General features: G+C 33.9%; 1 protein-coding gene across 2 annotated transcripts in view; it reads right to left on the bottom strand.

Annotated features, from left to right (window-relative positions):
- ANO5 (anoctamin 5) overlaps positions 1-18,472 on the bottom strand; it is a 104,479-nt gene that overhangs the window by 65,933 nt on the left and 20,074 nt on the right. The window contains exons 3-5 of one of the 2 annotated variants that reach the window (XM_030917150.1): positions 14,520-14,570; positions 7,561-7,602; positions 4,570-4,683 (exon numbers count right to left, since the gene is read on the bottom strand). In XM_030917150.1, the coding sequence (XP_030773010.1) occupies positions 4,570-4,683; positions 7,561-7,602; positions 14,520-14,570 (207 nt within the window). The remainder of the gene's footprint in view (positions 1-4,569; positions 4,684-7,560; positions 7,603-14,519; positions 14,571-18,472) is intronic. The other variant, XM_030917151.1, reaches the window with a different exon arrangement.

The raw sequence follows: 18,472 nt of genomic DNA, 5'->3' as shown, positions 1-18,472 counted from the left end.
CAGGTACTGCTTTTCTCTTGTGCTATAATTCGCAACAACTACAAAAATGCAGTATATCTAGGAATAATCACCAGGAAATACGCAGAGCCTCTATCTGAAGAAATGCACAAAACTTTACTGAGTAACGTAAATTTAAAAAACTTTATAAACAGAGAGACATGCTCCAAGTTGAAAAGACTCACTATTACAAAGATCAATACTCTTCAAATAAACTATATATTTAATGGAATTTTAAGCCAATATGTCATCAAGACTTTTTAATCCGGAAGGACAAAATGGCTTCACTTAGCAAAAAGTAAACTTAAATTTAACTATAGGTCATTACTGAAAATAACCACTTGGGTGCTTAGTTTTTCATTTGTTTGTTTGTTTGTTTGTTTTGCAGTGACAGGATCTTGCTCTGTCACCCAGGCTGGAGTACAGTGTTATGATCACAGCCCACTTATAGCATCAAACTCCTGGGCTCAAGTGATCCTCCCCAGCCTCCTGAGTAGCTGGGACTACAAGCAGGTATCTCCACACTTGGATACTTTTTAAAAAAATTTTTTATAGAGACTGGGTCATTATCTGCCCAGGCTGGCCTTGAACTCCTGGCCTCAACTGATCCTCCCGCCTTAGCCTGCCAAAGCACTGGGATTACAGGTGTGAACCACCCACCCAGCCTTTATTAAAGCAATGTATTGATGACAAAAAAAAGTATTTTTATATTTTTAAGACATTTTTATTGAGTTAAAACATACATATGTAATTTATCATCTTTACCATTTTTAAGTGTACAGTTCAGTAGTAATAAATACACTTATACTGTTTTTCTCCCTTTATCTCCCTCCTTCCCCTTCCCTTTCCTGGCTTCTGGTAGCCACCAATCTACTCTATCTTGAGATCCACATTTTTACCTCCCACACATGAGTGAGAACATATTACATCTGTCTTTCTGTGCTTGGCTTATTTCACTTAACATAATGGCTTCCAGTTCCACTGATGGCTGCAAATGATAATATTTCATTTTTTTAATGGCTGAAAAATATTCCATTATATGTATTTGCCACGTTTTCTTTATCTAGTCATCCAATAATGGGCACTTTTCCTTTGCTGTGCAGAAGATTTTTGGCTTGATATAATCCCAGTGATCTATTTTTCCTTTAATTGCCTGGTCTTAACCAAAGAAGTATGTCTAGATCAACATCCTGGAGCATTTCCCCAGTGTTTTCTTCTAGTAGTTTCAAAGTTTCAGTTCTTATAGTCAAAGCTTTAATCCACTTTGATTTGATCTTTTGTATGGTAAGAACTATGCGTCTGGTATCATTCTTCCACATATAATTATCCAGTTTTATCAGCATCATCTATTGAAAAGCTTACCTTTTCTCCATTGTATGCACTTGGCCCCCTTTTCAAAGATGAGCTTGTTTTAAATGCATAGATTTAAATCTGGATTCTCTATTCTATTTCATTAGTCTGTGTGTCTGTTGTTATGCCAGTACCTTATTGAAGGTATGAGATGCAGGATAGTCATTTAGTTATGCACAGTTGGAAGAGAAATGTGGACTGGAAAAGTAAATTCAGGGATTGTATGATTAATGTATATAAAATCATAAAATATATTATTTTAAAACAGTAAGACAGAATCATCAAATACATCAGTGTAAGTTAAGGAAAGGTGAGGATTAAGGACTGTGCCCTGAGGCACGTCAATAATAAGAGATTTAGGAGAAGCAAAGACTGAGAAGGAGCAGCTAGTGAAATAAGAAAAAAACTAAGATAATGTGGAGTCCTGGAAGCCACATGAAGAACATACACAATAGAAAAGGGAAGGATCAACTGTGTCAAATATTGCTAATAGGTCAAGTAAGATGAGGGCCGAGGCTTGACCACTGGATTTTATACAAGGAGATGGGCAGAGTGGCTGGGATGAAGGCTTGAAAAGAATGAGTTTAATATATAATTGAACAGGAAAAAAATACAGAAATAGTAGCTAATAGGAAAACTGGGACAAAAAGAGGGTTTTTATTCATAACTTTTTAATATAGAAAAATTAACAGCCTATTTGTTCATTGAAGAAAATGGCCTAGTAAAGAATATCAAATATAATTTAGGAGAAAGAGGAACTAACTTTAGGAGCAATATCCCAAAATAGGTATACAGAAATGAGTTAACAAAGCAGGCATTAAACTCCTATCCTTAGAAAGGCCTGCCGGCAACTTTCAAAAGGCTTCCTAGTGTCTGGGACTTGCTTTTCTGAAGAGTTCCCTCCACTCCCAGAACTGATAAGAGTGACTCATTTTGCCTATACTGTTTTTCCAAATAGTGTCATTTATGCTGAATATCTGCTTTCCTTCTGGGAGTATGAAATTTTGGTATGTGCTAGGCTGAAGGCAACAAGGTAACCAGCCCCTAATAAAAACCTAGTACACTTTAATGGGCTTGCCCAATAGATATTTCACATGTGTTTTCATACATTGTTGCTGGAGTAAGTAAGTGTATATCCTGTGATTCTACTGAGAGAAGAGTCCTTACAAGCTTGCTCCTGGTTTCCTCCAGACTTTATCCCATGAGCTTTTTCCCTTGCTGGTTTTGCTTCTTATCATTTCACTGTAATAAAATGTCTCCATAAGCATGACTATAAACTGAGTCCTGTGATTCTTTGTAATGAACCCCTAAACCTGAGGGTTGTCTTTGGCACTCCTGAATAGTAGGCAAGAAGAAAAAGAATGCAGGGCACACGTGGAGGAGTTGCCTTTAGGTAGAAGGATAAATAGTTTGTCTATGGTAACAGAGAGTAAGATAGCTTACACAAGCAAAAATCCTGGTGGATGGACAGATGTGGTGGTAGAAATTTATAGGTTTTCTCTTCTTGCTTCAGTTTTCTCAATGAAGCAGAAAAATGTGATCAGCTAAGCTTGAAGATAGGAGGAGGTATTGGAGGTGTGAGGAGAGAAAAAATCATTATAAAACAGTCATCTAAGAAAGTGGGAGACAATAGAATATGGAAGGAAAGTATGATTGCCACAAAGCATAAGGACCCAGTTAAGGTCCATGGGCACGAATGTAAGGTAAAGTCAGTCAGTAAATTGTAAGTTTTCCTTTCTGCATGTGTGCTGGCATGTAGTAGGTGGGGCTGGGTTTAACTAAAGTTGTTGCTTTGTCAAGCACAACTAGGAGAGGGGAAAGGGACTTGATGAGATATGTAACACAGTAATTACAATTGTTGACCACGAGACATAAACTGAATAAAGAGTGAGAGGGGAATAAGAGCAGCAAAGATCAGTAAGATGATTGCCTCTTACCTGGTCCTGGTGAGGTGGAAGGAGGAAGAATGTGGATCAGAAAGATGGGAGGTGTAATCAGACAGTTGCACACACAGAATGAAATTATAAATAGTTGCAGTTATTAGTAATGACAAGTTCTAGATGAGTGAATGGCTGAGTAGAAGCTAAGATCATTGGAAAAGGGAGTTCAAGGAACAGAGAGGCCAGAGTGTCAAAATAATCATCTAAGTATGAATTGATACTATCAATGATTTAAAAAGATTGCTGGAAAGACTGACAGTGATCCAGGAGCTAAAATTGTTGAGGAATAGAAGATGCAGAGACAGATAAATGACAAAAACAACGCAGGATAATAATAAATCTGATGAGATTTAAAGCTCAGGAATTTCAGGGACAAGTGAAGGAGAACACAGCAATAAGATACAAGGAGGGCAAGCAGCATTTACCCCATCTCTAGGGAAATGTTGTGTAAAGTAAAATAATCATCATTTGAGAGGACTGCTACAGGAACGTTCAGAGAAGAGATGAAAATGATGACGGTTCATGAATTTCAGAGGCCTGGTAGAAGGCTTTCTAGGCAGTGGGTGGAAAAAAAGGGACAGATCTGTATGTGTACAGAGTCTTGTGGGAATAATATCTTTATTTTTAATTTTTATTTTATATGACATTTATTTTGTAAGTATATAAGTAAATGTGTGTATAAAAATGGATTGATTTATGATTTCAAATACTGAGTATTTATTGAGCATCCATTATAATCCAACCACTGTTCTAGGATTTGGGTACATAGCGATAAACAAGACAAAGTACTTGGCCCCATAAACTTAATTTATAGTGTTGGAGACAGCAAACAAGTAAAAACATGAACAAATAAGCTCATAAAGTGATGTGTAATACAAATAAGACAAAATCAGGAATAGAGCACAATATAAAGGCTATACCTAGAGGAATAGATTAGTCATATATTTCCAAAATGAAAACATCATACAAAAGGTAATTATTATATTCAGACACATACCTCAAATTTTGGGATGTTACATTTAATACTAAAGTGAGCTATAAAAAGAATCAGATACTTGGAAGAAGAAGAAAAAGAAGTCAGCACGCAAAATATCCAAAAAATAACATTGACTTTACATGTCTATTCTTGGGCTGCCTACTTTACAGTTATCTCGCTCAGTTTAAGGTTTCAGTAACACTTAAGGGCCTTTCACTTTTACAACATAATTCAATGCAGATATCCATGTGAAACTATAAAATGTGCTTCTTTTTATTATTCCCATTTCTTTTATAATGCACTTACCGCCTTTAACTCTGCGTCTTTCTTTATGTCATCAGCATAGGAAAGCACAAAATCAATTTGCCTAATCCCATCTCGGAAGAAGATAGAATCTTTGCTTTGCTGATTTTTTTGAAACTGCAGGAGACATAAATGACACAATTGTAAATTATAGTTTTATTCTGAAATGGCAAAAGCACAAAAGGAATTATTTATAATTTGGTCACCAGCTACTTTTTTTTCAGTCTTGAAATGACAAGTCAAGACAAATAACCAGTTTTTAGCAACAGATTATGCTTTGTTTTATAAAGTGAAATTCCATATAAAAGATTAAGCAATAATGACTCAGGAGGAAGATAAGCAAGTTAACTACATGGACATACAACAAAAATGCTGCAAACATACCAAAATATGAAATGGATATATATATATATGTATACATATATATACACACACACATTGATCCCAAAATGCACAGAGACTGACCTGTTATCTTTATTAAACAACATCTCACTTAGTCCACTAAATAATTCATGGCTACACACAAATTTGGGGGTACAATTAATTACAAACCAATTAATGGAGTCTCACTATAAGAAAACAAGTGTATGATTAATGTTTATTCTATGTTTTTAAAAAATTGTCACTTCCTAATTCAACTTTGTAAGGATTAAAATAAAATCAAGGTGCAGTTAAATATTAGAAAGCAGGTAGCTTATTAGCTGGCATCACAAGTTAGGTTTCATGCAATTCGCCCTTCAACATCAATTTCCCAGGTGAGCAAAAATCAATTCTTTGTTTAAATTTGCAAGAATTATCTCAGTATAATAATTACACTTACAAGTCCAACTTTCACATGTTGTGTAGTTAGTTCATTAGTTCCTTCACTTTAAAAACAGCAAAAATACGAGAGCGCTTCAGAAGAAAGAGATTTCATGTTTGACTGATTTGGTTTTCTTTTAAAGTTTATATCTAATATTTAATATTCATAATAGCCTACATGTATTATTACACTTAGAATTATGCAAATAGATAATACAGTGGCTGTCAATGAGATAATTTTCCAATTGCTTTAGCTCACCTGCGAATGAGTAACTATATGATTTTAATTTTGACAACCAGTGTTTCTATTAATTTATGAGTTTCTTTTATTGTGTACCCTATGGGATTATTTTACCCAAGTCAGGTGAGATAGGCCTCCCAGAAAAGGGAATGGATGAGGATCAGTTATATGTGAATAAGCCATAAGTCTCATGTTTGATCTGTGGTCTATAAACAAAGTAAGAGCATTTACATAGCTAATGAAAAGCTGATGTGTCTCAGAAAAAAACTAGCTCCCAATGCACAGGAAGAAATGAGTGGAAAAGGGAACAAAGAAATTAAAAAAAAAAATCTAGGGAATCTAGAGATTAAATGCCAAGATACAGTAACTCAAATGTTATGTCTGAGTTCTCTTCACCTCAGCCAAAGAATGCATAATCATCTCCTATTTCCTAAAAGAAAGTAAAAGAATCTGAGAAAAATCAAACTGCTATCACACTATACTTTGCTTATAAATCACTAAAAATTGAAAAGAAAGAAAAAACAAAACCAAACAAATCATTGGCACTCTTGTAAATCATCACAGCGTTAGCATCTTATGAAATCCACCAAAATTCTTGGAAGGCAACTGAGGCAGAAATAATATACTACTTAGACTAAATAAAATCAAAGCTCAAAAATTAGAAGAAAAAAATAGTACTCTTGCTCTAAGTTTGTGACAGTCATATTTTGTATGATAGGGGTTTTTTGTTGTTTTTGTTTTGTTTTGTTTTCAAAAACTAATATATTTACAGGTACTTATATTGTTTACACAAGCTAAATCTGGGTACACAAAGAGCAGTTCTCGTGACAGAACATGTGCACACAGGAATTAACAAAACTCATATTCAGAGTATTTGACAACTATAAAATAGACAAAGTAGCTAAGAGAATAGTAACTCCAATGATTTTCCTGAGTGCTCAGTCAAAAACAGGTATACATACTGTCGTCCTGAAGGCCAAAGGCTAGCTGGGAAAACCCAAATTTCTATCATTCTATCACACCCTGATGATATACTATAAATCTGTTTAAAATATGGGAAAAAATCACTGGGAGCCTTGTAAGTCACCATGAGGGACATGTCTCAGGACTACTAATAAAAATCAGTTAAGGCTGAGGCAGAAAAATCTGATGATTCTGTCACATATAACTGAATGTTACTAAAACACATCATGCTTTTGTTTTGCTCAAAACATGATATAAATACATTTTGTAGTATGTGTGGGCATTTGTGTTTATATTTGGTTTGTCCTTAGAAATACCTATTTGTAATTATGTAAACATCTGAGTGGCTTCTCTGTAAAGGATGTAGTTATCCTGTGGTTCAAAAACCTGAATTACCGGCTGGGTGTGGTGGTTCATGCCTGTAATCCCAGCACTTTGAGAGGCCAAGGCGAGATGATTGTTTGAGCTCAGGAGTTCGAGACCAGCCTGGACAACACAGTGAAACCACTCATCACTCCTAAAAATGCAAAAATTAGCTGAGCATGGTGGCATGCCCGTGTGGTCCCAGTTACTCAGGAGGCTGAGGTGGGAGGATTACCTGAGCCCAGGAGGTCAAGGCTGCAGTGAGCCGTAATCGCACCACTGCACTCCAGCCTGGGCGACAGAGTGAGACTATCTGAAAACAAAATAAAATAAAACCCTGCATTGCTGATGAGAGTTCATAAACCTCTGAAACTGTATGAATTGTGTGTGTGTGTGTGTGCGCGCGTGCACGTGTATATGTATATTACATTTTAGGAAGAGGATCTATAGATTTAATCTAATCCAAAACAAATTAAGAATCACTATTCTTAAACTTCAGTTGCCTGAGGACTAGGAATCAGTGACAATGTTCCCCTAAATCAAAGTATTCTATTAGAAGAAAAATAACTAAGGCTACCAATGCAGCCATTCAGAGCATAAGCAGCATCATTCAGCACTGGTTTTACCATAAGCCGCCGCCTCAGGAACAAATTGAATCGCTTTGCAGGCTGTGAAGCAACCAACAAAGAATTAGCAATTCCTGCCCAGAATTACAGTAAAGATTCCAAAAACAGACACAGACAAACTAACCCTCAATATGATCATTTTATAAATGTATGTGTGTGTGCTTGTGTGCATGATACTTCAAACTGGAGGACAGAAATTAGCAAGGAAAAAGGAAGAAAAAATGGGAAGAAAGCAATTAACATGTAAAGAAAATAAGGAGACTTCAAAGTAAATTTTCCTAAATTCTTTAAACAGCGACTAAAAATAACAAATATTTGTGGATTTATATTTTATTATATTTATTTCAACTTTTTTTTAAGTTCAGGGGTACATGTGCAAGATGTGTAGATTTATTACATAAGGAAATATGTGTCATGGGGGTTGGTTTTACAGATTATTTCATCACCCAGGTATTAAGCATAGTACCCAGTAGTTATTTTTCCTGCTTCTCTCCCGCCTCCCATCCTCCACCCTCCGAAAGACCCCAGTGTGTTGCTTCCTTCTATGTGTCTGCGTGGGCTCATCATTTAGCTCCCACTTATCAGTAAGAGAACATGCAGTATTTGGTTTTCTGTTTTTCTGTTAGTTTGCTAAGGATAATGGCCTCCAGTTTCATCCATGTCCCTGCAAAGAACATAATTAAGGAAGAGAAAAATAACAATAATAACGGAAAACATGAAAATAATAAAAATATAGAGTAAAATAGATATTTTGTTAAGTATGCCTGTATATATACCAGGAAAAGAAAGTAAAATTACTACATTTATACTGACATGATGTGTAGTATGGAAAGTTTACCCAGGGATTTTTTTTTTTTTATTTCATGAGCATGCAATATACTAGATTACATAAAAAGTCATTCAGTTATTCAAATGCTGAGTTATCTCCAATATTCAATTACATGGTCATTATTTAAAATACAAGGTCAGTTACCTAAAAATATCTGGGATACTCAACTATATTTGAAAGAAAACCAAACCTATAGCATAAATGAGCAAGAATTGAGTGTATTTTATACTGTAATGAACAGACAAATAATCCAATACAATTTCTTAACCTAGTCTCTTCCTGGAATAGGCTGAAGAAGTCTAAGCAACTGGTGAAACTATTGGAGTGAAAATTTCTGCCCTGTAAACTAATGCCTTCCATATGTAGATAGAGGAGTTAATATTGCTGTTATTTAAAAATACAAAAGATACAAGACAGTTGGTCATTGCATAAAATATATTTTAAACTATATTATTTTGACGGCCTGAAATTTTTCACTTCAGTATTTTTATTTTCTTGGCATCTTTCATGAGATTCACAGGTTACTATTTTTCTCAGATGTTTTCCCTAAACGCATTAAAGAATTGTTAAGACAAATGAAAGAGTCCCACACTAAAGGACCATGCTGGGCCATATTATGACTTCCATGGATCATAGACCTACACATAAAAACTAAAACTATAAAACTGAAGAAAATCTTAGAAAATCTCCCCCACTTTGGTGTAGGCAAATATTTCTTAAATAGAACACAGAAAGCATGGATGATAGAAGATAAAATATGAGAAATTGAACTTCCATACTTCTAAATGTGCTTTTCTAAGAACACTGCATGTAAGCGAAAAGGCAAGCAACAAATTGGAAGAAAATGTTCACAATAAGTAAGGTTGACAATGGTCTTGCATCCAGAATACATAAACAACTCTTACAAGTCAATACAAATATAATCAACTCAATTTTTTTTTAATGCAGAAAAGATTTGAATGGTTCACAAAAGAAGATCTATGAATGTCCAATATGCCCATGAAAAGATGGGCAACATCATTATTTATAAAAGAAATGAGAATTGAAATCACAAGATGTTATTACTCATCCACTAGAATTACTGAAATTAAAAAGCTATTAGTATCAATATCAAATGCTGGTGAAGATGTACAGCAAATAGAACTCTTATACATTGCTGGTAGGAATAAAAAATGGTACAACCACTTTTAAAAATAGTGTGACAGTTTTACATAAAGTTACACCTATATTTTCCACATGACCCAGAAATTCTACTCCTAGGAAATTACCCAAGATTAATGAAAACATACATCTCTAAAAACACTTCTTACATGAATGTTCATAACAGCCTTATTCATAATGGTCTTCAAACTGAAAACTATCCAAATATCCATCAATGGATGAGTAGACAAATAAATTTCAGTATATCCGTACAATGAAATATTACTGAGCAATAAAATAAAATAAACAATAATATCGCTCTAGTACAGACATATTCAAAAAGAATCAATTTACTAGTAATATTGGAGTTTTGGATGAGTATTAGAAGCATTATGATGAGCAAAAGCAGCTAGAAGCCAGATACAAACTAGTGCATACTGTAAAATCCCATTTATATATTATATTAGGAAGAAAAAAAATCTGCAGTTGCCTAGAATAGGGTAGAAGGAAAACTGCTAAGGGGAACTTTTTGAGGTAAAGGAAATCTTCTACATAAATTTTGTTAAAACTCATCAAACTACACACGGTGCATTTTATTGTGTCTAATGTAGAACCAATGAAGATAAAATCTTTTTTTTTTTTTAAATTTCGGACTTGAGCAATGAAAAGAATATATTGCATATTGTTGCTGAGATGCAAAAGACTTCAGACAAACAGGCTTTTTGGTAGGGGAAGATCAAGAATTACATTTTGGACATATTAATCTTGAGATATCTTTCAGACATCCACATGCATATAATAAGAAAGCATTTGGATATTTAAAACTGAAGTTGAGGAGAAATGACTACACTCGAAACTTAAATTTGAGAATTGAGATGGCATATCAATTGTATTTAAAGCCATGAAACTGGATGAAATCACTAGGACACTGAACTAATGACTGTATCATAAGGTGATAATATCTAAATATATTCACATATCAATTATAAATACGGTGCTAATATTCATACTAATTGCTTCTTGTCATTTTACTCAAAGGCCCCTTCTGATTGGTTTGTGCCTATGCCATATCAGTTATTAAATATTTGGAATATCATCCTTGAGGTTAACAAGGCCCATACTCCTTCAAAATCTGTTAATTGCATATCTGTCATTATTTAAGAAACATTTAGTGTATCTTTTCAGTTCCCATTCTTTGCTTACTAAACTCTGAATACTTACCTAACTATTCTGTCCAGTCCCGTATAGTAGTCACTTTAAGATAGGTTATCTTAAGCATAATAGTTTCCATCTTTCTATATTTCATTCAGTGGCTTTAGTGACCTTTCTATACTCACAATCTGTGTAACTATTTAGGTACTCATCCACTTTTCACTATTTTATTTCAGATAGATTTTAAATTACATTAATTTTTCTATATTTATAAAATGATTGATAACTGAGTTTCTGTCATAATAATCACAGTAGAAACGGCAAGACTCTATTTTTTTACCCAAAAACATATCCAGTTATATTCCGTTGGTTTATCCCAGCACATTCGCTCTCTACTCCTCTCCACCCTGCTTTTGTCCTCTGCAGGTAACCAAAGACCTCTCTTGACCTCTGGCTTCTCACGAATGATTGGAAAGAATAGATAGTGTTTTCCTTCCTAAGGTTGAATTCAGGAAGGCTGTGTCCCCTCACTAAAGGTCATTGTGCCCCCTGATAATGTCTTTGGTATATGACCTTTTCCTTTTGGGTTCCAATAAGTGCTCCTTACCCTATTCCCTTCAGTTCTATGGATTTTAATAAATTCAAGATTACTAGACCTACATATACAGAGATTCCCTTACACCCCATTTTTGTAAAAGTCTTTATGAAGTCCTTCTTAAATTATCCTACACTGAGTAGGCCTAACAGACCCTGATTTATACAGATTTTTCTTTTGTGATATTTCTATGATAGAAAAGAAAATAAAAACATTCCTTGGGCACACAGTTGATTGTAGGACTAAGGCAGGAAATGTACCAGATGAGCTTGGAGCATCTTGTCAGAAAGTACGAAAATACTCAAAACAAAACTAAATACAACAATAGGGGTATGCCAAGGGAATACAGGAGTCAACTGAAAAGCTCCTGGCCAAGTGATATGGCTTATGTCTTGTAATTCCAACCACTCAGAAAGCTGAGATGGGAGGACTGCTTGAGCCCAGAAATTTGAGAGCAGCGTGACCAACACAGTGAGATCCAATTTTCAAAATAATAATAATAATAATAATAATAATAATAATAGCAACAACTAGCTGGGTGTGGTGGTGTACTCCTGTAATCTCAGGGAGGCCAAGGTGAGAGGATTACTTGAGCCCAGGAGTCTAAGGCCGCAGTGAGCTATGATCATGCCACTGGACTCCAGCCTGGGCAGCAGAGCAAGACATTGTCACAAAAAAAAAAAAAAAAAAAAAAAAAAAAAACTTCCAATAGACAAAGCTAGAACAATTTGAGCAAGAAAATAAAGTACTATTTGGTTTATAACTGGTTTATAACATAAAGCATAAAATAAATATCCAGAAGTACATACTGACAAAAAGAAAGGAAGAAAGATCTCCCACACACAAAAAACAATTCCAAATAATGGATTCACCTATAAGGAGGGAGAGCATAATCCCAATCCTTTTGTGTAGGCTGCAAATAGTGACTTTCATCCGAAGAATGCAGTATGGAAAGGGAGAAAAAAACAAAAGAGTAACTTTACAGTGAAGAAATCTGTTAAACGTTACTTCAAGTCAGGTAATCAAGGTTAAAACATTAAGGGTGATTAAGTCATGTTGATAGAATATACCCTTGATATGACACGAAGAGAATGACACTTCTATTATCTTCCTCCAAAAACACATAATCCAAGTCTAATCATAAAAAAAAAAAATCTGGAAAGTCCCAATTGAAGGACATTCTACAAAATACCTGACCAGTACTCCTCAAAGCTGTGAAGGATATAAAAATCAAAAGTACATGAAACTGTCACAACCAAGAGGAGCCTGAGGAGACATGACTACTAAATGCAATGCTGCATCCTCAATGAGATATTGGAATAGGAAAAGGATCTTAGGGGAAAACTAAGGAAATCTGGATAAAGCATGAACTTTATTTGATAATAATGCACCAATATAGGTTTATTGTTACAAATGTACCATACTAATGTAAGATTCTAATAATAGGAGAAAATGAGTGTGGGGTACAAGAAACTCTGTTTAGATTTTCTTTATAATAAAATCTAAAACGATATCAAAATAAAGTATATTTTTAGAAAGAAGCCTACGGTTAAACAAATTACTATTTAATCAAAGACAATGTCAACATTAGTGAATCAAATACCACACATCATTTTAAAGTCATTTAGAATTTAAAAATTAAATTATATGTATTTAACATATTTGGGGAAAGTATCTGCAACTTCTGTCACAGGCAAGAAGATAACAATAAATATGCAAAGAGCTCCAAAAAAATCAAGAGTAAAAAGAAAACTCTGACAGCAAATGGACAAGATATATGAACAGAGTGATCTAGCAAAATAAATTTAAACGACCACTCAATGCAGAAAAAGATGAATATCTCACATATGTTGTGAGAAATGCAATTTTAAATGATACTAAGAACTGTGCTAAGTGAAATAGCTCCCAATAGCCATTATCTATCTCACTACCATGAGACAGGCAAGAATCTAGAAGTGTAACAACACACTGCTGATAGAGTTGTGGGAAACAGGCACTCTCATAGGTTTGTTACAAACACAAAAGGCAGGGGAATTTGGCAACATGTATGAAAATTACAAATTACATATACCTTTATTCTCTGATAAATGAATTCCATGTAGAAAAATAAAATGACCAAAATATTATGAGACTAATTCCCAAGAGTATTCATTTTAGCAACATTTGTAATAGCATTGGAAAAATAAACCAAATAAAAACGGTAACTATTATATAAAAGGACTGAGAGGACAAAGAAGAAAGATTTCTCTGAAAATACTTTGTTTCATATTTTTAACCTAAGATAGATTTACCTTCAAGCTAATAAAGTCTAATCTTTAGGGCATCTTACTTGCATCTGCCCCTTCCAAGGGTTTAGGAAGGACTCTAGCAATGTGTTCTCATGGTAAAATATTTTCGTAAATGTTTTAAAGTAAAATCTTTTTCCATATGTTTCTTAAAAAGTGATACCTAAATTGTATAAGCTTTAGGCTCATCTAAATGTTATTTGATCTGTAGATTTCAACTTTGGAATCATGTAAAAATGCTTTGTGTAGTAAAAAAAAAATAAATAAATAAAAATAAAAAAGTAAAAATAAATTTAAAAAGAAAACAAACCAACATTTCAATTGTTTTAATTTGATCAATATCACAATCCTCATTCCAGAATACTAAAGATTAGTACCCTAGTGAAAAGCAAACTATCATCCTTGCTAAAATTATCAGTATAAGAATATAACTCTATTTCCCCATCTTCCCAAATGGAATTTTTTACTTACTAGGCAACTAATGAAAATGTTCGGGTCTCTTTACCAGCCTTTTAATTGACATTTAAGTTTGATTTTTAAATCAATTGTAATTTTTCATGATTATCTGCAGGCATGTACTTAGAGACAAGAAGAGTGATGCAATGGAGAAAGAATACTGAACTAAGCCTCAGAAACTTGAGCGCTAGTCAAGCATCAGCCTCTTAAACATATTGATAACATTGGTCAAGTCATTACACCTCTTAGACCCTTCATTTTCTCATAGAAAAAATAAAATCCAAGCAAAGTGTTATACTTAGTGTGTCATTCTTATCGATATGTCTAATGTGTTTCCCCCCTCACAGAAACTGATTTTTTTTTCCTAAAGTAATACATTCTCAAATACCACGTATGAAAGCATGTCAAATAACTGAACTGGAAAAGAGCATCACCATTGCAGACTACAAAAAATGCCCCATCTGTGTCCATGCAAGAAAGGATAGTACTGGTCGTTGCTTACCATTGTTTCTTCATTGATGAGAAAGCTGGTCTCTCTGCTGCTCAGGCTCTGCTAACAGTACCAGGGAAGATATAATGCTATTATTAATAGTGCAGGTGGAGCAAAGGGAACTTTCATGTTTCAGTAACAAAAACTCTGTAATCTCTATGCAGAAACACTTAATCTGGAACCATGTTAAATCATATGCAAAACTGTAGGCATACATATATATATATGTATACATATGCATGTGTGTTCATGTATGTGTGCTATGTATCTGTAAATGTGTCTGTGGGGCAGGGTGTGTTTGTCTGTGCAGTGAGGACAGACAGTAAGCTTCAGAGAGAAGTAGTATTTGGGAGGTAGCTTTCTCAAATCATAAAAAAAAATCAGATACAAGAAATGGTTAAGAACTACTACATTACTGAGAAATAACAAGGAAGTCTAATCTTTTTATGATGCTGCATCCTGAACAGGACCAACAGGAAGGGCAGAATTAATTGGCTATTTTACGCCCTTCAACAATTATTTGAACCCATTAAAGGGAATACCTTGGAAAATACACCAGCAGGATTCTTAAGAATTTGAATTTATAACCCCTCCAAAAAAAGCCATACATTTATAAAAATACACACAAAGCACTTATAATTAACACAATAGGGATGCCTCCCTCTGTGTATGGTAGATTCCCAATTCCTCAGGTTACATGATGGTCCACACACCACAGGACACAGACCTGAGATAACACCCAATCACTTCTCAGCAGTCTCTAGTGACAGGAGGATATGGAGAGACAGTAACTAACAGAAATGATTGGAAATTCATGTCCAGATTGGAATTCACTTACCTTATTCTTGGAGAAATCATAATCAGTATCATTATGCCCAAATAATGCTGGGCAAACCAGTTTTCAAAATAGCAGATAAAATATGCGATAGACATATTTAAATCGTACTCAAAGAGAACCTTGGAAATATACCCAGTGCTACAAAAGTAAAGTAACAGAATGTGCCAAAAAAGCAGTAATTTCTCTGTGTTCTTTAAAAGAGAATGAAAGATAATTTTGAAAACATACAATTTTCATACTACTATATTTAATATAAATTACAAGATAATGCAATCTATTGTACTAAAGTAATACTGAAACGGGGCGGGGGGGGGGGGAGTGGGAAGACTGAGAATCTGTGAGTAAATACAGGCCTAAAATACAGTTATAATTAGAATCCACTTATATGTGATTATATCTGCTTGTGGACCTTGAATGAATTCCACTAGCTTATCTAAATACAACAGATAGCAAATGAAGTTAACGAGCATCTTGATCACTTAATTCTGGAATAGTGACCTCTAAAAATACACTGTGCAGCTATATTTCTACTAAGACAATAAACAAATTATAGCTTCATTTATATTGACTCCTGATAAGTTTTTCCAATTATCCTAGAGAAATGTTAGTTGTTTTGCTTACAGAAGGATAGAAGAAAACCATATATTCAAAAGCAACCAGGCTAGTCACTTTACAATCTCTCCCTTTAGGAAAAATCTTTACTCTGATTTCCAATCAAAAGACGTCGTTATAACTTCACTTTGCAAAATGTAAAATAAAATAACTATTTTGCTGAGTATGTCATTGTCTCATTTCTTACTAAGCTTAGTCTTAGGCAAAATGAGAATCCTTGATGTACTTTCAGACACAATTCTTAAAACAGCATTCTTAAAGAAATATTAAACAGTGAATAAGGAGCTTTAGAATGAGATTACCTGTGTTCAGAATCCCAGCTCCAAAACATAGGAGATATAACAATAAAACAATTTATATAGTTTCAGTTTGCCTCATAAACCTTTTTCTTCAATTATATAAAATCCATTAAATACATATGGAAAACTGATTACATTTGTAAACTTGAGCAAGTTAACCTCTCCAAACCATAACTTCCATACAGTGAGATTAAATAATACAAGGGAAGTTCTCAATAAATGTTGGCTTTTTAAAATTAATGTTTGTTACTATCAAGTGATCATATAATAAGTATGTTAATAATGTCATACATGTTTAATTCACATGCATTTTCTGATTTCCAAAAAGATTGTAACAATGTCCAATGATGGACTCATACTAATTGTAAATCAGAGGTAAAACTAGAATAGCTCTTTAAATATTTAAGCAATCATGAAAGCACAGAAGACCCTTTCAAAGTATAAAATAATTTTGAAATAATGAACCTAGAATTCCTACATATTCTTCTGTCTTGTAAAAGCCTAAACATTCATCATATCTATAAATTTGTTGCTGGACAAAATCCATTGATTTCTAGTCAATTCTGCCTCAATCCAATAGTTGAATGAATATGCTATAATACTTATATTTTTGAAAATTGCCTGCCTCCTGTCCATAGATGGAGTGAACAAAAATGACTGCAATGTGTAGAGCCTGTTTTTATCGCATTTGAGTGTCAGAAAAAATATCATTTAGCATTGAGGAAAGTGAAATAAGTTGTATTCACTTTTTTTAACTTTTTATTTTGCAATAACTATAGCTTCACAGGAATTTGCCAAAATAATACACAGAGATCCCATGTAACCCCTACCCAGTCTCCTCCAGTGGTTATTCTCATCTTACATAACCATAGTAAAAGATAATAATCAGGAAGTTGACACAAGTAATGTGTCTGTATAGTTGAAAGTAATTTTGTCACATTGGTACATTTGGGTAAGACTCAGCCCTGTCAAGGTATAGAGCTATTTCATCCACAAAGATCTCCCTCATACCACCTTTTTAAATGTATGTCCATTTTCCTTCCCCTCAACATCCAAGTCCCTTAGAAATCACTAATTTGTTCTCCATCTGTATACTGTCATTTCAGGAGTGTCATAAAAATGGAATCATAACATATGTGTTCCTTTAAGATTTTTTTTTCCACTTAGCATAATGTCCTGGAGATCTATCCAAGTTGTGTTTATTAATAGTTCATTCCTCTTTACTGGTAGGTAGTTTTACATGATAAGATTGTGCCACACTTTTAACTATTCACCTGCTATAGGACATTTAGGTTATTTCCAGTTTTGGCTACTACAAATAAAGCTGCTATGAATATCTGTGTTTAGGTTTTGCGGGTGAATATATGTTTACATTTCTGCTGGATAAATGCCCAAGAATATGATTACCCAACTGACATGAAAATTATAATTTAGTTTTTTAAGAAACTGCCCAACAGTTTTCCAGAATGACTGTATCATTTTATATTTCACCAGCAATGTATGAGAGATCTAGTTTCTTTGCACCCTTACCAGTAAGTTGTATTGTCACTATTTCATATTTTAGCTCTTCTAATAGGCATATACTGATATCTACTTAGATCTTATTTTGCATTTCTTAGTGGCTAGTGATATTTAAGTTCTTTTCATGTGTTTATTTGCCATCATATTTCCTCTTTAGTGAAAGATCTCAACATGCATTTTGCCCACTTTCTAATTGGGCAGGTTTTTGTGTAAAATATTTAAATTGTATGGGTTCTTTATAAATCACAGATACAAGTCCTTTGTCTGATATGGGATATGCAAATATTTATCCCAGTCTGTAGCCTGTCTGCTCATCATCATAATAGGATCTTTCACAGAACAAGAATTCTTACATTTGATAAACTCCAATTTATCAATGCTTTTCGTTACTGTTTTTATTTGCAGATATGACATGACTACAAACTCTTCACCAAGACCTAATTTCCAAACAGTTTGATCCATTTGTTCTTCAAAAAATTGTATAGTTTTATGTTTTACATTAGTCTATGATCAATGTTGAATTAATTTTTGTATAAGTTACAAAATTAGGTTAAGTTCATAAGTTTGCCTACGAATATACAAACGTTCCAGCCTGTTTGTTCCATTGAACTGCTTTTGCATATTTGTCCAAAATCATTTGGCTGTACTTGTGTGGGACTATTTCTGGGACCTCTATTCTATTTCATTAATCTACA

The sequence above is a fragment of the Rhinopithecus roxellana genome, chromosome 15 (genome assembly GCF_007565055.1).
Source record: "Rhinopithecus roxellana isolate Shanxi Qingling chromosome 15, ASM756505v1, whole genome shotgun sequence".
Taxonomy (NCBI): Eukaryota; Metazoa; Chordata; class Mammalia; order Primates; family Cercopithecidae; genus Rhinopithecus; species Rhinopithecus roxellana.
The sequence above is the reverse complement of the archived record's forward strand: the minus strand, read 5'-3'. Positions and strand labels throughout refer to the sequence as shown.